General features: G+C 40.8%; 1 protein-coding gene across 1 annotated transcript in view; it reads right to left on the bottom strand.

Moving 5' to 3' along the window:
• The window catches only part of MYO6 (myosin VI), a 393,572-nt gene that overhangs the window by 241,431 nt on the left and 126,029 nt on the right, over window positions 1-26,112 (bottom strand). Inside the window, 3 exon segments of the mRNA XM_068281511.1 lie at window positions 5,516-5,680; window positions 12,703-12,800; window positions 20,479-20,534. Of these exon segments, the coding sequence (XP_068137612.1) occupies window positions 5,516-5,680; window positions 12,703-12,800; window positions 20,479-20,534 (319 nt within the window).

The following is a 26,112-nucleotide window of genomic DNA, read 5'->3' as shown; positions in this document are numbered from 1 at the left end:
GCCAAAGTAACAGTTTATTAGACCCAGAGTGTTATAAGCCAAACAGCAGCAGATGGAAACGTACTTTATGAAGTTAACTTTCACAAGCCATCTTCAACTAAAACCCGTCTCCAACAGGATGCACCTAAAATGCTACGCCCAGCCTCATCATATCCTAACTAGACTATTGTAACACTCTCCTTTATTGTCTACCAATGATACAGCTGACACATCTCAAGTCCACCATGACCTCTGCTGTTTGACTCATCCACCTTTCTGCGTGCTTTTAAGATGCTTTGTCAGTCCAGCCACTGGCTGCCCATCAAATAAACCATTCTGTTCAAGCGTCTATATCTTACCTACAAAGCATTCATCAATGTAGCTCCACATTACATCAATAACCTAATTTCCTGATACAATTCTAACTGCAACAACCTGCACACTGCTAACAACTTTCTCCTCCCATCTATCCTAATTAACCCAATGCGACTACAGCACATTGGATTTCTCACCTGTATAATCACACATATAAATCAAACCAAAGTCACTGTAGCCAGTTAGAGGCCTGTAACTATATGCTACAGACCAGTTCAATAAAGCACAAACATTTTTAAAGTATGCATAGCTTATTGAACCCCATATCCTACTGTGTACACTTGAATAAATAGAATAAAAAATGTGTGTGTGTGTTATCTGTACTGACATAAATTTGGCCAGATTTTATTTACATCATAATTTCTTCTTGGCCACTTATTAACCTTCTGACAACCCATTACTGATATGGAGAGACCCATTATGCTACCTTCAAATGTTTTTATGTGCTGGTAACAATAGGAATTTATAGTTAACATGACAAACTCATCAAAAATACAATTCATGGTTTCTGAAAACACCCTTCCCCCTAACTACATGTAGGTTGCTTCTGATAGTGATTCTCTTGTACTGCACACGCAGTTATACAACAGAAGAAACATACAGATAATGGCACTGCTATTTTCAAAACGTGTACAAGTTTCAGGGTTGTCATCTTGATCCAGGCTTTACTAAACAGTGACTCACTGAAACTGGACCTCTTCCAACCTGAGAAGCCTGGGAAGTCTGATCTTCAATCCACAGTACTATTATTATTATTATTATTTATTGTATTTATATAGCGCCAACATATTACGCAGCGCTGCACAATAGATAAAAGGGGTAACATACAGGTAGAACATACAGGAAACTCACAACAAAACAAGATCATGCAAATGATTTGATAATACAGTGTCATAGGTCAAAATAGAGATTGTTCTAGTCCACAAAAGGGGTGATTGTCAGTAAGATTGCATAATCAAGCTGGAAACACTAAGGGAGAGGGCCCTGCCAGAGGCTTACAATCTAAAGGGTGGGGGTGGAGACAATAGGTGTATCTGTTGAGAGGGTGTCTAACAGAACATATTATGGCGCTGGTGTAGGGGGGTATGCGAGCATGAAAGAGTGAGTCTTGAGAGCTTGTGTGAAGGTATTAAAGGTGGGGGCAAGTCTGGTGGCTGGAGGGAGTGAGTTCCAGAGAGTAGGGGCAGCTCTGGTGAGGTCCTGCAATCATGCATGTTTGTTTTTATTTGATGGAGTGGCTTGTGGGCTGTGCAGTTCAGATTCAAAGGCAGAGATGATCTAGTTAGATAGCAATAGTGTTCAGCAATACAAGTAAATCACAACAAAGATAATGTTACCTTAATGTGGTGCTTATTTCTGCTGAATTACTGGTGAATTCTGGTAAATTCATTTTTTCGCCCTTTGAAAGCTGCCCTTAGAAAGCGAACCTATTTGTCGGCGAACCGACAAAAGAATGAGCTCTCAGATACACAGAGCTAATCAGGAAGGCCTGGTCAGCTGGCAGACAATATGCTAATTATTAGAGGTGGGCTTGTCTCCTGCAAGTTCAAACAGATCTGTATGTGATACAGGCTTTGATGGAAATTGCAGGCCAGCCACCAGGAAGTAAAGTGTGAACAAACAATGCCAGAATTCAATACTTCAATTCAATTCAGTACTTGTTGCAGATGAATAAGTCACTGGGTAGAAAACCAGGATCAGATGATGGTCCCAGAGCTTGCAGGTTTCAGAACAAATTCAGCCATGGCAGCCGAGAGTTTTCTAACCTTACAGGTTTATTTTTGTATCTACACAAAAGGTTAGTTCTCGGTATAGATTTTTTTCTGACAATAATTACGTTATGTATAGTTTACTGCCAAATATCCACTCCGGTTTCTGATACTGGAAAAGAAGGGGGTCATATTAAGAGGGTCATTTAAAACTGCTCTGTATACAATATTTCTTATTATGGCACAATACCAGTGTTTGGCAGCTACAATAAACATTTATCCATCGAATTGAGTTTTGCGATGGTAACTCTCACAGCTATAAATCTGTATGTCAGAGTTTGGAGAATTGGAGGGAATGGAAAGATAGTGTTCTGGTGATAAAATCGGTGGGTCTTTGCAATAAGGTGGCAAAAAAATCATATTACCCTGAAAGTCAACTAACACACAGAAAGAATGACTACCCACTGTCTGCTAATAGACTATTTTCAGAATTGTCGGCTATAAACACAGCGGAGATGCACATTAGCCGCTGAGCTCACTGAACACCGGAAACCACCAACAAAGAAAGTGCCCCTCAAGGAAAGCAAGTGTTGCAGCACATCCTTAAACACTAGAAAACAGGGATAATTGAAAGTCAATAATCTATTGACTATGTTTCTCTTTCATTATAGAAAAAGAACTTGAAGCCAAAACACAAGCTCTAAGGTTCAATACTGCTCTAATCACTCACGGATTAGAGATTACCAGGTTGTTACCAAACATTACACCAGGTTTGTCTTTGTCCCATTTAAAAGAGTAAAGGCAAAGGCTGATATACGGTAGTAGTTCTTTCATAAGCAGGCTCGGGATAGAACAGAAGGATACACCTTCTAAATATTGGCCCTTCATGACCATGAAACATTCTGAGAAAATTATAAAGTATCAAGTGTAGTGTTCACTAATTAAAAGAACAAATACACAATCAATGCTTCAAAGCTTGAAAAGACTCTGGGCACCCATTCAATTTATGTTTAGATTATGTGCCTACACAGGATAGTTGTGATTCAGAAAATCAGTTTAATACTTGTTAAGAACTACCCAAAGCCCTTCTTTTATAGGTTGTTACTTTATGTTGCTGTGGTTTTCATTTAGCTTTTTAGGTGTTGTGATCAGAAAAGGATCATGGCGAAATGGGGTCCAAAGCAAGTACCAACTTTGGGCCCACCCTTGATGGCCACCTGGCTTTTTTGTAAGATTTGGTGGGGGTTATTCTCAACCAGGCTTCTAGTATCGCTTCAGGCTCCTGCCTAGGTTTGCCTTGTGAATGATCCAGCTCTGAACAGAACAATTAACAAGGTGTTTATCACAAGCCCTAGCGTCACATATTATGCAAGTCTATTCCTTTGTATTGCTCCTCAGCATGACCCATTCTTCACAAACACCTGACTGCGTAGTGAATCCAGAGTCATGCAGGTAGACAAGTAAGATGATATTTGAAATCTAATATTCAGAATGGACTATGTGTAGAAACATGCTACACGGAAGCCAAGGTTGTCCAACAACACTGACAATACTTTTAATCGAGGAAAAACCTATTTAGCATTGAAACTAAATGTAAAAGGTTTCTGCTTCCTGGATTCAGGACAGGAGGCCCAGTAACTGAGCAATAGGTTTGTACTACATTCACCATAAGAGGACTACTAGTTTTGAAACCCAGTAATGACAATAGGGGTCATGAGAAATAGTGTACTGTCATCAGAGAGATACTGTAGCATTGACAGCAATAAGAATGCATTACAATCCCACTTGAAGAAAAAACAGCTGTCATTCACTTTTTAGTTTAATTTAAGAAAGGAGAAAGAAAATGACTATTAAATGATGATTAGTTACCAAACATGTACCGACTACTATGCTTCTTCCCAATGCAGGACTTTATGGGCACCTGTTCATGTGTAGTTTATCAACGGTCCTCATCACTGTGGGATAACAATAGTAATCCTAATAATGCTGAGACATGTCTACCTGTGATAACCAGTTCTAGAGCTTAAATCTGTCAGCTGGTACTCACTCATAGTTCACCACAAATACATTTCTAAACTAGTTTAAAAATTCTTCAGATTGACAATATTGGCTTGCTGAAAAGCACACACCAAGACTGTGTATGCAATACAAACTAGCATGGAAAAGCACAATCCACAGAAAATCTTTTCACCCTTTTGATCAGTGGTTGGATAAGAGGTGAGAACTGACTTGTACACTTATAATAATTAAGTTGTAAGCATTTCTACTAATACTCTGACTGGAAATTGACAAATGTTTGGACTTTTGCATGACAGTGGGCTATGAAACTGCCCACTGTTCTGACTTGCATTAAAATTCTTCAACACAAATGTATGTGATGAGAGGCAATATTAGAAAAATCTAAATCTAGTAACCAGAGCCTGATACGAGTAAAAGTTTAATCACTTCAGGACAATTTTATGTGTAAATTCCATGAAGTTTATGATTTTATACATAACACACTCACAGACTTGTGGTTGTAATTCTGGATGTAGCAACTGCCATCCTATAATCCTCATGTTATTTACACTAGTAGACCCAAGCCCATTTAAAAATGGGCTCTAGGTCTGTTTAACAGTGCGCATGTGCGCGCCCCCGCCACTCGTGCCTGTGCACACACTCGTCTGCCAGGACACACACCTGCCTGGCTCACTGTCCCCGTCCTCCTGTCTCAACGGCTGTCTGGGTACGCACATGCGCAGTAGCAAAAAGCGCAGCCCAAAGGACTCGGAAATCCCAAGCTGTAATGTGAATATAGTAGCAGATTTAATTAAATTCTCACAGTAGCATATTAATTGCAGTTAACATTACAGCTTGGGATTGGTAGATCTCACTCATGAATATGCAAATTGTAAGTCTTCCATCAGGTCCTCTTGAGACCTATAAAAGATGTGTGTTGCGTGTAATGGATTGTCAGACTCTGCAATGATTTGAGAAAGAAGGGTCGAAACACCTGTGCGTCATCGTCATGCAGACCTGTTTTTATTGATGTCTTTTTACAAAGAGCTATAAATAAAGAAACTTGAAAACTGGATGGTGCGGACCTTTGATAATTGCTGAAGTTTCCCTGTGACTCCAGGGGTGGTCCCTGCACATCAAGTCCATTGGTGCAGCAACGTTGGTTAACTGACCAAAGGACTCAGAGACAACAGTATGCAGGGACACTTGCATTTTATAGAAGATTAATTAACCAACCTAAAACATACTTAAACAAGCTACCTGTGGTTCCTATAAGCAATGGGCAGCTATGTATTAAATACTGTTCAGCCGCAATCTCACGCAACAAGGTGTCCAAGAAAGGTCATGTCAAAGACCTGCATCTGTTAGGGAAATAATGCAGGGCGATGCTTGGTATCAGAAAGGAAGTGTATGCCTCTAGTCTGAATTTTTGTTGCCTTACATATGATACCTACCCTAAAACTGTCCGGGGAGTTTAAGAAAAGATTCTGACGAATATCTTCTGGTGCCCCTGCACACAGCCTGTAGAAGATGTGGTAGTTTCTCTCATCCTGCCCTTGAACACATATGCGTGACTTCTCCAGAAGATAATGAGACACAAATCCTCCAACAACAGAATGCTAGAGATAGAAAACAAATAATAAGTAATGCTTTTGCAGTGATCACTTTAAAGCACAAATAAAAAAAAGTAGTATTATGGTGGAATGTTTCGGCATGTACTCATACATAAGCTCATTTCATCCGTACTGCTGTAGACTTATTGTGAATGATGCACGAAGAGACAGTAATTCTGCCATGCACAAGCAGCGCAGGCAATTTTGTCTGTCTTAACACCAGGGGAGAACCGACCCGGTTACCAGGGTAGCACATGTATTGCTATGGTAACGTGTGTGGCAGCCTCCATATCCCTCTTACTTCAGTTGTCCTTTAAGTTGGAAAAACGTAATCTACATGCTTATTTGGGGGCTATGGCTAAAAGTTGTGGAAGGTAGAGGATCAGGAAAGCAAGGCAAACGGTATTGTTAAAAAGGAAATAAGTTGCTAAACTTGGATCTTCCTTCTATCCACTGACCATTTTCTGTTTATACCCGTATATACTCGAGTATAAGCCGACCCGAGTATAAACCGACCCCTAACTTTTCCTTTAAAAAAACAGGAAAAAAGGTTTGACCCTAGTATAAGCCAGGGTGTAGGAAATGCCACAACAGCAGAGCGTTCACCACCTCTGCAGAGACTTGGGGAGAATCATTCAAGACTACTATGCCTAATATAAAATGCATAAATACAAGATATCAGTCTGTCATATAGCATCCTGAATGTGGCAGCTTCAGCTACATGACAGGTGGTTACATTTCAATTGCTTCTCTAATTTGAGGTGTTTGTATCCTTTGCAGAATTGGCATGTGTATACAAATAAAATGGAAATCTGAGTTCCCCAACACAATTGCTAACAAAAGATTTCAATTGTAGCAGCCCAGCTCATTGCAGTATGGTAGAGGGTATGGAGGAATAGACATGACATGCAACTATCACAATACAACACTCTACATCTGATGTCCAAATGCTCTGGCTTACATTTATAGATTGCCACCCTTCCCTAGTTTGGAAAGAATGAGTGCAAAATGGATTTTTAGAGCAGTGCTGTGCACTGTGGTCACCCCTCTCTCCCCGCTACCCTTCCTGAGAGCGGAGCAATACACCGTACTCTGCTTTAGGCTGCCTCGGACCACCCACCCACTCACCCAGCATATGTACAGAAGCGTGCTGACCCCCGAGTCTCTTTCCCCGCTACTCCTACCCAGAGCGGAGCGATATACATTGATTTCGGCTGTTCCCGGGCCACCCACCTGGCATATTCAGAGACGTGCACCGCAGAGTGTTCACTCACCCATCCACGCTGCCTGCCATGGTCCCGTATGTATGACGTCCTGCAGTGATGCCTCTCATTACATGCACCACTGCGGGACGTCATACATACGAGATTGTGGTAGGCGGCATGGATGAGTGAGTAAACACTCTGCTGTGTGCGTCTCTGAATATGCCAAGTGGGTGGCCTGGGGACAGGCGAAAACAATGTATATCGCTCCGATCTGGGGAAGGGTAACTGGAAAAGAGAGACTCGGGGGTGAACGCGCTTCTGTGCGTATGGCGGGTTGGTGGCCCGGGGCAGCCTAAAGCAGAGTATATTTCTCAGCTCGGCAGAAGGGTAGCGGGAAGAGAGACGGGTGACCGCGTTGCACAGCACAGCTCTTAAAATCCATTCTGTATGCATTCCTTTTGAACTAGGGAAGGGTGGCAATCTAGTGGGGGGGGGGGGGGGGAGTCAAAGGCTAGTGACTCAAGTATAAGCCGAGACCCCCACTTTTGGGCTCAAAAACTCGGCTTATACTCGAGTATATACGTTAAGTCCATTTACATAATACAGTGTTTTGTGATCTTTGGACTGGAATCTCCACTGAGCAGTTGCACGCTTTATTAAATTTTTAGCTGCAGGCAGAGCCTCTGGTAAAATAAAACTGTGTTTCCTAGCAGTTCCCATAAAACAAAGGAGCATAAAAGCCTGGGCTCAAAAACCATTGCAATTATTTTCTTTTTGCAATGCTAAAAAGTTCAGCAAAGGAATAAAGGCTCAAAAATTACTATTTTGCAGATACAGTAGCACATACATTACAGCAGAGGCACAGGTACATCTGTTTCAGATCATTTGCTAGAGGTCCCCAAAATAATATACAAGATATATACCTTATACACTGAAAAGCAGATGTATGTAATATACATTACTGCTTACAGAGCTGTTTCTGGCCACTTTGGTGCCCCAGACAAGGCACCTTTTGCCTTCCCAATATAGTAAATAGGAAGATTGTAGCCTACATTCATTTGTTGTATAGGCACTTATGACAAATTAATAAGTATATACAGAACCATTATGATCCCTCAGAGTAAGTCTATAAAGGGCAGATGCACTTCACCTGTCCAAACTCACATAATCAACTCCTTTCTATAATTGTTATGTGGGTTGTGACTTTAGAAAAATGTACGGTTTATGTGCAGCCTGGGACTGTCTTCGCAAGTCAAAATATTGTCCTTGAAATCCGGAAGAGTTGCATCAATCAATACAGACCAAATCTAAAACAATTACATCTTAATTATGAAATGCAATGTAACGGTTATGCTCTTTAGTGCTCCTTTGTTATGCTAAGCAGCATTGCCTATTTAGGTGTTAAGGTGGCCATACATCTATTGATTTTTTTTTTTTTGCATTGATATCCGCCCATCTTGATCATTCAATCGAATCAGCTAGAATTTGATGCCGCAAAAGATTCCTAATCGTTGGAATAGTTTGGTCAATCGGAGCGTCACTAGCAGTGTTCGATTTAACAGCCAACAAAGCTACTCTCACCTACCCATGGTATGCCATTCTGGTGTCTTTTCTCTGGCTGGCTGTTCCCTCCTCTCTTCAGTTCTATGTCCTGGTGTGCCTGTGTGAGGTAACTAACACTAGAGGCCTCTAGTGATCACATAAAATACATGCCACGCTGTCCCTAGTGTCCTTCCTCGCATCACACAGGCGCCTGGGACTCGTGACTTGTGAGTGAAGAAGAGGCAACCAGCAAGGTGAGCAGAGACAGAGACTGCGTGGTGGACAGTTGAGCTACACTGCACGTCCCGGGATTGAAGCGGGGGATTGTGTTCTGGGAGACCGACAGGATTTCATGCTGAAACTAAAATCTGTGTGTAGCATCTGGAGGGATGATGAAAAATACATTTTCCTCTGCGTCAGATCACAATAAGGTAAACTAAAAGAGAAGACACAATTTAAAGAAAATAATAAAAGGCTTCTTCCCACATGGTTTACCATGCATCCCATAAATGCCAAACAAAACTGCAATCTTGAGTCATTTTACAGGAAAAGGTTACTCACATTATCGTTATGAGCTGCTTCTAGATAAAAGCTCACGCAGCATCGGAATAACCTTTGCTGAGATAGAGACATGTTTGCGAGACGCTTGGGAACACACACATTGTTTGCCTTTTTTTGTATTTATTTGGAAAGAGCAAGTTGAGAGATCAGTTGTAACAATATTAAAGGTTGCCACCTCTAACGGCAATGTCAGCTTTCAGGAGAAATGTCACGGTGTGGCTGCAAAACAACTGTATCTCATCATCTTTTGTGCTTTTCCTGGCCATACGAGCAGCAGACATTTATCAACTCTAGTAAAATTACTGGGGTGGTCATGCGTCAGCTAAGGACTCTGGGGCTCTGTGGTAGCAAAGTGCTAGCATCCAGGTATACAGATTAATAGTTTTAATGCAGCAATTTATCTGCATCAATGTAGCAGAAAATAAACATCGTACTGAGCGAAACACATGGCTGAGTGTCTCTATTAATCTTAATTTGCTTTACTGACTATGCTATTCCCGAGAGCACACTATTTGGGTCAGAGTGAAATCCATTGTTTACAGTAAAGTAGCGGTGACACCAATGCATTTAAATCAAAGGAACAGGGAGTGCCTCCTGCCTTCTAGCAACCATCTACTGCTTGTAATAAACTTGTGTTGCTGGACTTCCAGCAGCATTTTAGTTTGGCACAATATAGAAAAGAGTTAGAACCTCAGTCAAACTATGGTTCTAGTTGTCTTTTATGGAAAGACAGACTCTTGTTGTACTTTTCCAACACCAGTGGGAGCAAAGACAATGCTATGGCAAGAGGAAAAGATCAACTTAAAACTTGTCGCATAACAGAAAGTGGACAACGGGGGGCACAGGGCTCATATCACACTTGTTTTTAAGCATTGCATTTGAACTTTCATTGGAAAATGCTCTGACCAAAATTTCTGTACATTTTCTAAGTTACAGTACACTGACCACATGGGGGACACAAGACCAATCAATCATTACACTGGTCATGTAGGCGGACACAGGAACAGCCAATTATTACACTGACCACATAGGGAAACACAGGCAGGTGACATGGAAACAGCCAAACATAGCACTGACCACGTAGGGATGCACAGCAACAGCCAATTGCTTTTCCTGTGTCCTCCTATAAGGTCAGTGTATAAACTTACTTAACATTCTTTGGTGAGAAAAAGCCCAAGTTCAAACAATAACCCTCAAAGCAAAAAACAAAACATGAGCCAATCTGATTCAAAAGAGAAAAATTAATCTTCCTGATAAACGAGTTCTAGCATAATGTTACTACATACACTACACATCCAAAATACTTTCAGAACTTTATAAGCTGGGTTGCAAGCAAGCTGGACAGGAAGCAGAGATGGAACAGACTGAGTGGTAGAGGTGACACAAATATTGTTGAAAATGGCTTGCAAAAAACTTTCACAGGTTTATAATTTGGGGTGCAGGAATCATAAGGCATGGCCTACCACACTGATTCAAACTGGAAGAAGCATATTCATGACTGATATATTTCCTGATTGCACTAAGGGGATTGATGTATGCTTGATTTCAATTTTTTTTATAACACGACAGTATATGAGGAATAAATTACTATCAATTCTCTAGTGTGGATTTATTATAGTATTTTGGATGTAAAATACTGTTGTAAACAGTTCTCACTGAGCTGCCTCTACAACACCTTTATCCCACATCAGTGATGTAACTGAATCTTACCTTCAGAGTTTAAAAGGTGTAGTATTTCAATGCACAAACATATTACATGAAAAGGTTTACAACAGAGGTAAGTATGTTTAACCCCTACCAAGGGTACTTTGTGCAGACCAGGGTACTTTGTGCAGACTATGTGCAGACCAGGAAAAATTTCTTTCTAAAAAAAAAAGCTTTCCCTTTGATCACCACAATTGGCAAATCACAATGCTCATGTCACTGAAGACTAGTGTTGCTTTTTGGGTTGGGCAGTGTAAGCTAGTGTTGCTGTTTGGGTAGTAAGCTAGTGTTAAACAGACAAATGATAAGCGCTCAAGGATGCACCTGAATTGTGAGCCATCAGCGGCAATGCAGAGCCCCCTAGGGCTGAATACATGCCTCTAATGCAAAACAGATGCAAAATTATGTGCTAACTCTAATCTAAAAATTTTAGAGTGAATTTAAAACAGTGAAGGCAGCTAGCCACTAGTATACTTACATTTAATTTTGCACAGTGGGAGACATGGCAGCGCTTTCAAACAACCTCATACCTGAATGGTTTAACTGCAATGGTGAGCAGAGCTCCAGAAACTGGACTAAATTACACACCCAGCATACACTGCAGGCAAAGAGAGGGAGGGGGAATTAGTGATTAAGCTGCATCAGTGGGCAGAGCTCCAGAAACTGGACTATATTACACACCCTGCATCACTATAGACCAAGGGGGGGTGTTAGCTTCAGTGATAATTGGTGCACAAATTATGACCTAATAGACTTCCCCACGGCGGTGACGTACCCCCTTGGGGAAGACCTACCTCTAACCTAGCAATAAAAACATAATTCCTCGTGCTGCTATTCATAAATGGTATACACATTTCATAAGACAAGCAAAACAGACAAATGATAAGCGCTCAAGGATGCACCTGAATTGTGAGCCATCAGCGGCAATGCAGAGCCCCCTAGGGCCTAGGGGGCTCTGCATTGCCGCTGATGGCTCACAATTCAGGTGCATCCTTGAGCGCTTATCATTTGTCTGTTTTGCTTGTCTTATGAAATGTGTATACCATTTATGAATAGCAGCACGAGGAATTATGTTTTTATTGCTAGGTTAGAGGTAGGTCTTCCCCAAGGGGGTACGTCACCGCCGTGGGGAAGTCTATTAGGTCATAATTTGTGCACTAATTATCACTGAAGCTAACACCCCCCCTTGGTCTATAGTGATGCAGGGTGTGTAATATAGTCCAGTTTCTGGAGCTCTGCCCACTGATGCAGCTTAATCACTAATTCCCCCTCCCTCTCTTTGCCTGCAGTGTATGCTGGGTGTGTAATTTAGTCCAGTTTCTGGAGCTCTGCTCACCATTGCAGTTAAACCATTCAGGTATGAGGTTGTTTGAAAGCGCTGCCATGTCTCCCACTGTGCAAAAGTAAGCTAGTGTTGCCTGGTACACACCTTCCATTTTTGGGAGGGCTAAATACTGATCAGTTTTATCATTTCCATGTAGTATGAGACTTTACCTATACAAACTACTCATCATATCCAGAATCTTTTGACCCTAATACTACATGGAAGTGGTAAAACTGGCCAAACAAAATTGAAGGTGTGTAACCAGGCATAAACTGCAACTAGCCAGAGACAGCCTGAAGTGACAATCCACATCAGCTTTTTTTTTATCACTGCATGCTGACTTTGGTTAGTTGCAGCTTACACTACTGGAAACTGTGTTATATGGGTTCTAGCATTGCCAGAACTACAATCCAGCAGTAACACTAGTGGAGACCACACTGACTGTTTCCCAGTCCTAATCTTTGTGCTGAGACAGCAAACTGTAGAGACCCCACAGATGAATGCTTACATGGGGCAAGCAGGTACATTATGCTACCATCTCTCAGCACTGGTATTGTGCATTGAAAACAATGCAGTGCCAGGAATGGGGTAGTTTTGTGACAAAGTAGACAAAGAGAAAATATGGATGTCAAATGCAGAAGCATAATGAAAAGAGGTGCTCAACAATGTGCTACAATCATGGCATAAAATACCTTTTCATTGAAGTGAATCTCTACAAATTTCCCAAAACGGCTGCTGTTGTTATTTCGGACAGTTTTTGCATTTCCAAAGGCCTCCAGAAGGGGGTTAGCTGTATGGACAAACACATATAGGTCACCAACAAACACATAGAAAACTATTTGCATGCTATGATCTAGCTGTGAAAAATTTACAGTTCAAAAGCTGCATACTGACAAACACACAAAACTGAATAGGTCGTTCACAAACATGTAAAACATAACTACGTCCTGAATATTAAAACAGACATTTGAAAGCTAATGAAGTGCAGTTGCTGAATATAAGCCTACAAATGGGACATTGAGTTACAGATTATGCAGGGGCAGCAGATTAAAAACCTGAGGTGAAAATTCCAGAAAGATACCACAGGAAGAGAGAAGTACCTTTTCCAAAATAATTGATAGTCTATTGCCTAGTACATACCAAACAATTTTCTGTAAGATTTTCTGTTAGATTTACCTGCCAGATAGATAATTTCCAACATGTTGCTGGGAATACACGGTACAGTTTGTACTGCTCGATCGAGCCATTAGATGGCTAGATTGATAATTTCCGACATGTCCGATCACCCGCCGGATCGACTCCACGCTCGATACAGCGGTTGGGACAATGGAAAAAGATAAGGAAACCGAGCAGGAGAGAATCGCCCGTGGGGACTGGCAGGAATTGATCCGGCAGCATAATCGAGCGCTAAAAACGTACCGTGTATTCCTGGCATAACAGAAAATCTAACAGAAAATTGTAAGGTGTGTACAAGGCATATGAATAGAAGTAATATAGATACAATAGCCAAGAGAGACATGAGTAACTGAAGGTGGAAGCTGTTTAGCTTTATCAGAAGTCAAGATAAGCCATATGACATTCACACAGTGGGTTTGATTCACTAAACCGTGATAACTGATATCACGGCCATGCTAAAATCTTTCGTGCGCAATTGCGAATTATTTTCATACGAAAATTCGCAATTGCATGCGTAAACCATTATGCACGTTATCGCACGCACAAAACACTAGCGCAACCAAGATATCAGTTATCACGGTTTAGTGAATCAAGCCCAATGTGTGGTGCAGCTCAGTACAATATACACACATAGGCCTCAATTCACTAAGCTTTATCAAACACTTTATCAAACGTTTGATAATTTACCTCATGGGTAAAATCTAATTTTTAATTCACTGAGGTGTTATATATTTATCAAATGTTTTATCGATAAAACATTCAATAAATCTATAACACCTTAGTGAATTCAAAATTAGATTTTACCCATGAGGTAAATTATCAAACATTTGATAAAATGTTTGATAAAGCTTAGTGAATTGAGGCCTATGTGAGATATGTAAGAACATCAAATGATGCACAAGAGACCCGTGTGATCATTATCAGGAACAACAGGATTTCCTATAATTTATGTCTTTCACACTTTATTCATTTTTTTAACCATCTTTGTTCAGTTCACATATTTTAGGTTAAAAATTAAGTCTGCGACCATAAAAGCAATGCAGTTAACACTGCTGCACAGTACTCTGAGGTAATGCCCCACCAAACCTGGCTGCTGGATTTTACTGTGCCTCCAAAAGGGCATTAATGCCTTTCCACTTGCTCTGTGTCATGCAGCATTTTTGTTTTAGATTTGTGTCTCTCTGCTTGCAATCATTCTCTAAGTCTGCAGCAAAAGAGCGGAAGAAGCATGAATAATTTCTTTCAGAATGATCAGAATTTGCATGATTACACAACAGAGAGCAACAAGAAGAATGAAAAATATATACTGTATGTTCTGTTGCTATCCCTTATTTTATTATCAGAAAATAAATTGCTGGGTAAATATACAGTCAGAAAGTGCATGAATGAGTATACTGGTATAAGGGATTAAGAACATAGGCGGCTATGAGCTCCGTAAAGATGCCCCCCCCCCCCCCTACAATCAGAACAAATAAAAATTGCAACATGCTTGATTAGTACTGCATTTGTGCCCATTTGTGCTGAAAAATTAAGATTTGTGCTGTTTCATTTTGAAGAGAACAGCATTTATTATTTAAAAACAATACCATCACCCAGTCATTATACAACAACCTACAGACATGAAACTGGTATGTGTATGTAGTGCTGTGTGTGTGCTCATATGTGCTGTAAAAATCTTTTATAGTTTTTGAGATATTCAAGTTTTTATTAAGATCCAACGTTCACTCAGCCCCCTACAACATTGCAAAGGCTGGGTGAGGCGAAGTAAACTTTTGACCTTTATAAAACGGTAGAAAAATGATTTGTATCAGAATCAGAATCATTTTATTTCGCCAAGTACAACGGGGGTTGTACCCGGAATTATTTTTGGCACATACAGGGTCAGTGATGGTACAGCAAAAACGCAAGCAGTAATGTACATTGTATCATAAGCATGTAACACATTGTTACCTATAATAAATAGTAAGTAATGTTGCATTATTCAAACAATCTTGTTTGCAAACTTTTTGTACATAGGAAAACCTACCTCAGTTGCTCTGTACACTTTCAAAGCCTCATTTAATATGACACACACAAAAATCCCTATACATTAAAGCTATCATCATCCCTCATCACACAACTTTACAACTAACTCATTTAATATATTAAAAGTTACATTGCTGATGAACTTTTTTTTTTTTGTAACAAACATTCCTTATTGTCAACGACTTAGCTAATAAGCATAATAGTTATTCTTGTAAAGGCCCATACACACGTCGGATTTGCGCGAACGACGGGTCGTTTGAACGTTCCGTCGTTCGCACGTTTCCGCATGAAATCCGGCGTGTGTACAGACTATCGTTCGGGAGATAAGACTGGTTACCAGCGATCCGCCCGGCGGATCGTTGATAACCAGTCTTATCTCCCGAACGATAGTCTGTACACACGCCGGATTTCATGCGGAAACGTGCGAACGACGGAACGTTCAAACGACCCGTCGTTCGCGCAAATCCGACGTGTGTATGGGCCTTTATTATATGTGCACTTAACATGAAATACTGTACTAGCTTGATAATTTCAGCCTCGGGACTATATCAGATCTGGGCAATATGGAAAAAACAGGCAGGCTGGCAGAAGCAGTATGATGGCATAGGTAAAGTTATGTGGGGAACGATTGGGTCCTGTCATTTAAGTGGGTGTTATTTTGGCACATAACACCTAAATAAAGATTACATAGTTACATAGTTATTTTGGTTTAAAAAAGACATACGTCCATCGAGTTCAACCATTATAAAGTACAACACCAGCCTGCTCCCTCACATATCCCTGTTGATCCAGAGGAAGGCGAAAAAACTCTTACAAGGCATGGTCCAATTAGCCCCTAAAGGGAAAAATTCCTTCCCAACTCCAGATGGCAATCACATAAAATCCCTGGTTCAACATCATTAGGCATTACCTAGTAATTGTAGCCATGGATGTCTTTCAATGCAAGGAAAGCATCTAAGCCCCCTTTAAATGCAGGTATAGAGTTTGCCATAACGACTTCCTGTGGCAATGCATTCCCCATCTTAATCACTCTTACTGTAAAGAACCCTTTCCTAAATAATTGGCTAAAACGTTTTTCCTCCATGCGCAGATCATGTCCTCTAGTCCTTTGAGAAGGCCTAGGGACAAAAAGCTCATCCGCCAAGCTATTATATTGCCCTCTGATGTATTTATACAGGTTAATTAGATCCCCTCTAAGGCGTCTTTTCTCTAGACTAAATAAACCCAGTTTATCTAACCTTTCTTGATAAGTGAGACCTTCCATCCCACGTATCAATTTTGTTGCTCGTCTCTGCACCTGCTCTAAAACTGCAATATCTTTTTTGTAATGTGGTGCCCAGAACAGAATTCCATATTCCAGATGTGGCCTTACTGGAGAGAGTTAAACAGGGGCAATATTATGCTAGCATCTCGAGTTTTTTTTCCTTTTAATGCATCCCAAAATTTTGTTAGCTTTAGCTGCAGCTGCTTGGCATTGAGAACAATTATTTAACTTGTTGTCAATGAGTACTCCTAAGTCCTTCTCCAAGTTTGATGTCCCCAACTGTATCCCATTTATTTTGTATGGTGCTAGACCATTAGTACGTCCAAAATGCATGACTTTACATTTGTCAACATTGAATTTCATCTGCCATGTATGTGCCCATATAGCCATCCTATCCAGATCCTGTTGCAATATGACACTATCTTCCTGAGAGTTGATGATTCTGCACAATTTTGTATCATCTGCAAAAATAGCAACATTGCTCACTACTGCATCTACTAGGTCATTAATAAATAAATTGAAGAGCACTGGACCCAGAACAGACCCCTGTGGGACCCCACTAACAGTCTCCCATTTTGAGTACGATCCATTGACCACAACTCTTTGTTTTCTGTCCATTAGCCAGTTCCCTATCCATGAACACAGACTCTTCCCCAGTCCTTGCATCCTCAACTTTTGCACCAGACTTTTGTGGGGAACAGTGTCGAAGGCCTTTGCAAAGTCCAAGTATATCACATCTACAGCATTCCCAATATCCATATTAGCATTCACTACCTCATAAAAGCTGAGCATGTTAGTCAAACAGGACCTGTCTTTAGTAAACCCATGTTGATGCTGAGAAATAAGATTTATTTTCTACTATGAAGTCATGTATAGTATCTCTTAGTAACCCCTCAAATAGTTTGCATACAACTTATGTTAAGCTTACAGGTCTATAATTTCCTGGATCTGATTTTTTGCCCTTCTTAAATAATGGGAAAACGTGGGCTGTACGCCAATCCACTGGGACTCTGCCAGTTGCAAGAGAGTCACAAAAGATAAGATAAAGGGGTTTATCTATAACTGAACTTAATTCCCTTAGGACCCGAGGATGCATGCCATCCGGGCCAGGTGCCTTTTCTATTTTTAATTTATTTAGTCTTGCCTTCACTTCTTCCTGCGTTAAGTATTTAATATTACAGTTAGAAGATTGAGGGCCTGATTCACAAAGCGGTGCAAACTTTTTCGCGGACTTTTGCGCGCGCAATTTGCCGCGATTCGCGCGATCGCGATCTTTTGCGCGCGCAATTTGCCGTGAACCGCGGCAAATTGCGTGCCCAAAAGTCCGCGGTCGCGCGAATCGCGGCAAATTGCACGCGCAAAAGTCCGCGAAAAAGTTTGCACCGCTTTGTGAATCAGGCCCTGAGACTCTTCCGCCTCTGTAGTTTGCAACAGTGCTGTTTCTTTTGTGAAGGCAGTAGCAAAGAAAGCATTTAATAACTCTGCCTTACCTTGGTCATCCACCATTGAGTTCCCACCCTCATCCTTTAGGAGTCCTTTACAGTCAACCTTTCTTTTTTTAGAGTTAATGTACTTGTAAAACTTTTTTGGGTTAGATTTGATATCCTTAGTGATTTGTTTTTCAGCTTCAATCTTTGCCAGCCGAATTTCTTTTTTACAATTTTTATTTGCTGCAGACCACATTCTCCTTCATGGTAACCATATTCCTTGATGGCAACGACCTTCAGGAATAATTAAGGGACATGAGGCATTGTCCTCCCCAGCCAATACCAATGACCAGCTGTGGAATGTATAGGGAAAACAATTTGGTCCACCTTACAGAACGTAAAGGATCTGCTGCAAGCACCAAACTACCAAATGGCAATGTCCAACCCTTGATGGTTCACATTGGTTTTGGCAGTACAAGAGGAACAATATTAGGAGTGGGGATTTAATGTATTGGCTGATCGGTGTATATTTTCTTCTGTCTACCTACATTGGTCTGTTCTGTAAAACTCTCACATTACAGAAATTCCTGGCACAAAATAAGGAAAATTAAACAGATGAACAAACTCTTCATTTTTCTTCTGAGCTGATGGAAAAATAATAAGCTAAAAAGGAAATAATTCACATATGCCCTGGAAGAAATGTTTTATATCAAGCTCTTCACATAATCCGTTTGAAAGGGCAAAGAGAAAAGAGGTGACATGGTGAGTCATTGTGTGGCGCTGGGACGCAACTCATTTTGTTTAATATCACACACGAAAAAGGCCAATTTCAAGCCTTAGTACCGGGTTGCTGGTGCTGTGATTCCCTCTTGTCACACTAGCCTGGCAAGTAACACCACAGGCATTGCAAAACAAGATGGCCTTAATAGGGGAATGTAGCAAGTACCTAAAAGCTGCTAGAGATGAAGAGAAACATTTCTAAAACACTGGATAATGTTAAAGCTTTTCCCTGACAGCTGGAAATTAGGTATTATTTATTGCACTACTTTTTTATTCCATGGTGATAAGGCAGTTAGTAAAGTTTTGAGAAAAATGCCTTTCTTTGCAAAGTCTTTATCCTCATTAAAATAAATGTTCTTCTTACTTCTTTCTTCTGAGAAATAATTCAGTGCTTCTACTTATTGGGAACAATGTTCAGCAACCTCAGCCAGAGTAACGATCTTTTAATGCCCTCTTGGCAAGCCTCAGAACAACAAAACCCCTTAGTTATAAAAAAAAGAGAAATGCCGAGCGGGCTCAGGGCATTTATTTTTCATGGGAATATTACCATAGAAACAATTTGGTATTAAATAAAAATATTCAGCATATGGGTCGTTGATGCTATTTATGCCTAAATGACTCTAATATATCCCAAAGAAATTGGAGAGCAAAAATAAACCTCATGTAACAAGAAATAACCTTACTGCTTAAAGCGGAATATAACCCTGCATTTCAACTTTGCTCTAAAACATTATTTACAGTATATTATATGCAACCAGCATTTTTTTTTTTTTACTAGACCAGCATTGGAAGGGTTACACAGGGCTTTAAAGTTCCTGGAGATTTCTGCAGATGCATCCTAAGCTGACATAGATACATTTTGTTTACATAAATGTATCTAAGTGTGATATGTGACTCACTCTCTCTGACTAAGAAGGCGCTGGAGGACAGCCAAAGAGTGTGTAACATTTCTCAATAGATACATTTAACTAAATAGAATGTAACAATCTGAACTTCTGCATATCTCTCCACGGAACTTTAAACCTCTGTGTTTAACCCTTCCAATACTGGTCTAGTAAAAAAAAAATGCTTTTTGCATATAATATGCTGTAAATAATGTTTTAGAGAAAAGTTGAAATGCAGGGTTAAATTTCGCTTTAAGGTGGATACATACCACTAATTAAACAGGAACTGGTAGTATGAATATGTCTTTGGACTGTGTATCTGTCGTCTTTGGCATGTTATATGAAAATATGTTAAACAGGAATGTAGTGAGTGAGTGTGAGTGAGTGAGTGAGTGAGTGAGTGAGTGAGTGAGTGAGTGAGTGAGTGAGTGAGTGAGTGAGTGAGTGAGTGAGTGAGAGTGTGTGTGTGTGTGTGTGTGTGTGTGTGTGTGTGTGTGTGTGTGTGTGTGTGTGTGTGTGTGTGTGTGTGTGTAAATTTGTGGGGTGTTATGGTGGCCACTAATGATCCAATCTTTTTCATCCAATCTTACCAAATCTATGTAGTATAAGGGTACATTGAGTGAATATACTGAATGGATACTTCAGGCAGTTAACTTATATTACATAGAAATGAAAAGATTGGATCATTAGTGGCCACCTTTACAGTAAAACAACCTCATGGGAAGGTACCATGTTTGCATAGAATGTCAAAAATTGATTTTTGAAAGAAATGTGACCATAAGCTTTTAGTTAGATTCGATTTTCTTTTTCAGGTTAAAAAAAAAAAACACACACAAAAAAATATATAGAAAAACGACTGAATGGATTGCTGTTGCATCTTTAAACTCCTATCTATTTAGCTTAGTTCAATACCTTCTACAATCCTTTCATCAATATCTTGTCCAGACCCGTAGGATTCAGTCAGGTACCTATAAAAAGAAAAAAATAAACAATAATGGAATACGCAAAACATCAGTGTTGGTACGGCTGTACTTGCAGGTAGTAATCATGATTTATTTTACCCACAGTTAATGAACCAAAGAAAACACACTATACACCTCCTCCCACCCCCACCCCCCACCCCCCTTGCCAACATTTGTGAGAAGTCATACAAGAATGCCATTATTATTGTGTATTTCTATAGCAGTGACACCTTCTGCATAGGCATGTCACTAACAGTTCTGCAGAACACAATCTAATGTCTTCCATAGTCAGTTTAGTGCCTATTTAGGGGGAACCAATGAAGTTATCAGTATGTATTTATGAAGTGAGAAGAGACAAAGTGCCTGGAGCAAACCCATTCAAACACAGGAAGAGCATAGAAACCCCATGCAGATAGTGTCCTTTGTGCCTAAATTTGAACTGGGACCTCAGTGCTGTAAGGCACTATGCCACTCTGTAGACATTACAAGGCTGGTGTCTTCAAAGGGTAATTGGAGACATCATACAAGTCAAGTTGATTGTGCATGATTAGTCTGCAAGACATTTCCCCTCCGTGCTCCATTACTATAACACAGATCGTTAGGAAGAGAACCACATATTAAAAGCAAATAACCAGGAATTGTATACCGACTCCTACATCACTGTTAAAAATAAAAGAATGAATGAAGGTCCCACGGTGACATCTGCTCTGTCCTACCTGATGTTCAGGAATATGGATGTTGTACTAGTGTAGTACCTTGTCTCCTGTAGTGTCATCTGGTGGATATGTACCTCATGTTGTCACACACCCCCTCCTTTCCTATGCTTCACTATAAAAGAGGGAGCATAGCTACATCTGCCACTTGTGTCTTTTCACAGTGGTTAATGGTCAAAAATGGAATTGGGCTTCAATTCTGGACATTTTGGAATTCTTTAAGATGCCAACAGTAGATGGTGGCTAGACATGCAATCTTGATCAGACAGCAGAAAGTTTTTTTTGTACAAAATATCTTTTGAGGAAAATGCATGTCTCACTTTGCTAATATTAATACCTATGTAGTGGGGCAATTAAACATCTTAAAGCACATACACCTTTGATGGATATCACCCGTCTCCGCTTGGGGGACATCAATGGGCTTGGGTGCACACACTCGTGTCAGCTGTGTAGCTGATGGTTGTGTTGCTACGCAGGGGTGGGATGGGGGCAGGGGGACGTAGCATGCGTGATGTCACATGGCAGACCCGGAGCAGGGCAAACAATGGGTTCGGCGTCACTGGAGGAGAGGAGATGTTTTGGGAACCTCCATACATAGAAACGCCTGATTATCGGCTGAGGCAGTCGTTGTCTGCCAACTTAAGTCACGCATGTGTACAGGCCTTTAGAGCAGTGTTGGCCAAGAGATTATAATCAGAAGTTGCTATACAAGCATACCTCAACATTCCATTCTGATTGCCATCTAGTGTTCCCAAGGCCCTTGAGTAAGAAGATGCATTTTGCAGTGAGACCATTAGGCTTCACTATGTCTATGCTTTTACTCATATATTAAAAAATACTAAAGGAAAGGAAAAGTATTTAGAAAATAGCAGCTCTCACTGTCACAATCTCAGGGAGCATGCTGTTTAATGCATTGGGAGTTTCACTCTTTCCCTTCATGAATTAATGTAGAACATTTTCAAATAGTCGTGTGCATTTACATTCAAGAATCCAATATAAGAGTAAAAGCTCAAAACAAATAAATAACAGATGTTTGATGAATACATTAAGCATATTTAAAAGCTTCAATTGTAGCCACACCTGACACATTAACAGAGGCTGCAAATGTTTAGTTCTGTGAAAGTGTTTACTCCACCATACGCAGTAATATATTCAGAGTAAAGGCATGCGGCAACCTCTTCCCTCTTCAAAAACAGAAAAATACTGGTCACAAAGCTACAAAAAACATCTACTCGTTATATTCTGGATCTAATATTCTCGGCTCTCTCTGGGAGCCTGGCTGTCTGGACTTTCCACGACCCTGGACCAGGCACCCTCCAAAGGCTGAGCGTGAAGGATGTGAGTGACAGCCTGGTTAGACCCACTTCAGATAATCTCAGATTAGATTGTAAGCTCCAATACACTAAAGACTGCCATACATTGGTCAATTTTTCCATCGATATCTGGCCGACCAATGTCAAATCAATGCCGCAAACTATTCCCCATCAATTCATCCATTTTGCCAGATGGTAGAAATCGCTTGATTAATGGTGGGTTTTGAGTGAGTCGCTAAATTTCCAGATGACTAACGTTTGCTGAAGGCTACAAAGCACTGATAGCTGTATCTGGGTACTATTGTTCTGAGCTCAATCTCCCTAAGCCCACACAAGTTGCAGCTCTCGTGCGCCATTACACAAAGCGATATAAAGAACCATTAGTAGGGAGTGAAGGGGGCATAACTAGGGACTGATTAGGGGAGCAAAACGGCCACTTCCTTCCCACCCATATTCCAATCCACATTCTGCTCAGTCAGAGATTACAGCTGAGCAGAGCAGCCACAGGGGGCGCTGGAAGGTCCAGAAGTTGCTGTGACATGTGTCACATCATCGTACAGGATTAAAACTGGATTAAAAGTATGTTAAAAACATATGGCTCAGGATTCTTTAAATATGCATGAGAGCTGCACCAATAAGCTCCAACTCAATGCCAAGCCGCTGCAGCTAAAGCTGACAAAATTTTGGGATGCATTAAAAGGGAAATAAAAACTCGAGATGCTAGCATAATATCGCCCCTGTTTAACTCTCTAGTAAGGCCACATCTGGAATATGGAATTCAGTTCTGTGCACCACATTACAAAAAAGATATTGCAGTTTTAGAGCAGGTGCAGAGACGAGCAACAAAATTGATACGTGGGATGGAAGGTCTCGCTTACCAAGAAAGGTTAGATAAACTGTGTTTATTTAGTCTAGAGAAAAGACGCCTTAGAGGGGATCTAATTAACACGAATAAATACATCAGAGGGGAATATAAAAGCTTGGCGGATGAGCTTTTTGTCCCTAGGCCTTCTCAAAGGACTAGCGGACATGATCTGGAGGAAAAAGGTTTTAGCCGTTTATTTAGGAAAGGGTTCTTTACAGTAAGAGTGATTAAGATGTGGAATGCATTGCCACAAGAAGTAGTTATGGCAAACTCTATACCTGCATTTAAAGGGGGCTTAGATGCTTTTCTTGCGTTGAAAGACAATTACCAGAGCCGCCAACAAGAGGAAGGAAGGGACCAGGAGGACCTCTCCGTGTACTGGGAAATGGAGGGGCGGGGTTAACTGGAGGAAGCCCTAGGTAAGTCCAGATTTCTTTTTTTTTTAGCCACTACTCATGACATGATCCCTTTAAACAATGCATGTTGCCTGGCTGTTCCGCTGATCCTGTACCTCTAATACTGATGTGTGATAGGCCCAGAACAAGCATGCAGATCAGGTGCTCTGACATAAGTCCGACTGGATTTGGCACGTTTGTTTCAGGGTTGTGGCGCACACCATTAATGCCAGGAAGATCATCAGGACTGCCAGTCAACTGGTATTGTGTAAATGGCAGCCTCCATATCAATCTCACCTCAGATACACTTTAAGGTCTCAATGATTAGTGGCCAAATTGTTTCCAAATGGCCTTCTGCTGCAAAAAAAAAAAAAGCCGAAGTGGGCAATACAAATGAAATATCTTCTACTACAAAATGCTCTTTTAATTATCAAAATACCTAATAGTACCCGTATATTCCGGCGTATAAGACCACTGGGTGTATAATGCGTTCCCCCAACTTTTCCAGTCAAAATATAGAGTTTGGGATATACTCGCTGTATAAGACTACCCCTCTTCCAATGCACACTAAATAAAAATAAAACATCAGATACTGGTGCTGTACTGGATGTGGTACCCAGTATATACAGGGAGTGCAGAATTATTAGGCAAGTGGTATTTTTGAGGAATAATTTTATTATTGCACAACAACCATGTTCTCAATGAACCCAAAAAACTCATTAATATCAAAGCTGAATATTTTTGAAAGTAGTTTTTAGTTTGTTTTTAGTTTTAGCTATTTTAGGGGGAGATCTGTGTGTGCAGGGGACTATTACTGTGCATAATAATTAGGCAACTTAACAAAAAACAAATATATACCCATTTCAATTATTTATTTTTACCAGTGAAACCAATATAAAATCTCAACATTCACAAATATACATTTCTGACATTCAAAAACAAAACAAAAACAAATCAGTGACCAATATAGCCACCTTTCTTTGCAAGGACACTCAAAAGCCTGCCATCCATGGATTCTGTCAGTGTTTTGATCTGTTCACCATCAATATTGCGTGCAGCAGCAACCACAGCCTCCCAGACACTGTTCAGAGAGGTGTACTGTTTTCCCTCCTTGTAAATCTCACATTTTATGATGGACCAAAGGTTCTCAATGGGGTTCAGATCAGCTGAAAAAGGAGGCCATGTCATAAGTTTTTCTTATTTTATACCCGTTCTTGCCAGCCACGCTGTGGAGTACTTGGACGCATGTGGTGGACCATTGCCCTGCATGAAAAACATGTTTTTCTTGAAGGATGCAGACTTCTTCCTGTACCACTGCTTGAAGAAGGTGTCTTCCAGAAACTGGCAGTAGGACTGGGAGTTGAGCTTGACTCCATCCTCAACCCGAAAAACAAACAAACAAACACAGAACATTTATATCGCGCTTTTCTCCTGATGGACTCAAAGCGCCAGAGCTGCAGCCACTAGGACGCGCTCTATAGGCAGTAGCAGTGTAAGAGAGTTTTGCCCAAGGTCTCCTACTGAAATAGGTGCTGGCTTACTGAACAGGGAGAGCCAAGATTCGAACCCAGGTCTCCTGTGTCAGAGGCAGAGCCCTTAACCATTACACTATCCAGCCACCGCAAGGCTGGAAAATGCCCCACAAGCTCATCTTTGATGATACCAGCTCAAACCAGTACTCCACCTCCACCTTGCTGGCGTCTGAGTCAGACTGGAGCTCTCTGCCCTTTACCAATCCAGCCACGGGCCCATCCATCTGGCCCATCAAGACTCACTCTCATTTCATCAGTCCATAAAACCTTAGAAAAATCAGTCTTGAGATATTTCTTGGCCCAGTCTTGACGTTTCAGCTTGTGTGTCTTGTTCAGTGGTGGTCGTCTTTCAGCCTTTCATACCTTGGCCATATCTCTGAGTATTGCACACCTTGTGCTTTTGGACACTCCAGCGATGTTGCAGCTCTGAAATATGGCCAAACTGGTGGCAAGTGGCATCTTGGCAGCTGCACGCTTGACTTTTCTCAGTTCATGGGCAGTTATTTTGCGCCTTGGTTTTTCCACACGCTTCTTGCGACCCTGTTGACTATTTTGAATGAAACGCTTGATTGTTCGATGATCATGCTTCAGAAGCTTTGCAATTTTAAGAGTGCTGCATCCCTTTGCAAGATATCTCACTATTTTTGACTTTTCTGAGCCTGTCAAGTCCTTCTTTTGACCCATTTTGCCAAAGGAAAGGAAGTTGCCTAATAATTATGCACACCTGATATAGGGTGCTGATGTCATTAGACCACACCCCTTCTCA

The sequence above is a fragment of the Hyperolius riggenbachi genome, chromosome 4 (assembly GCF_040937935.1).
Source record: "Hyperolius riggenbachi isolate aHypRig1 chromosome 4, aHypRig1.pri, whole genome shotgun sequence".
Lineage (NCBI taxonomy): Eukaryota > Metazoa > Chordata > Amphibia > Anura > Hyperoliidae > Hyperolius > Hyperolius riggenbachi.
The sequence above is the reverse complement of the archived record's forward strand: the minus strand, read 5'-3'. Positions and strand labels throughout refer to the sequence as shown.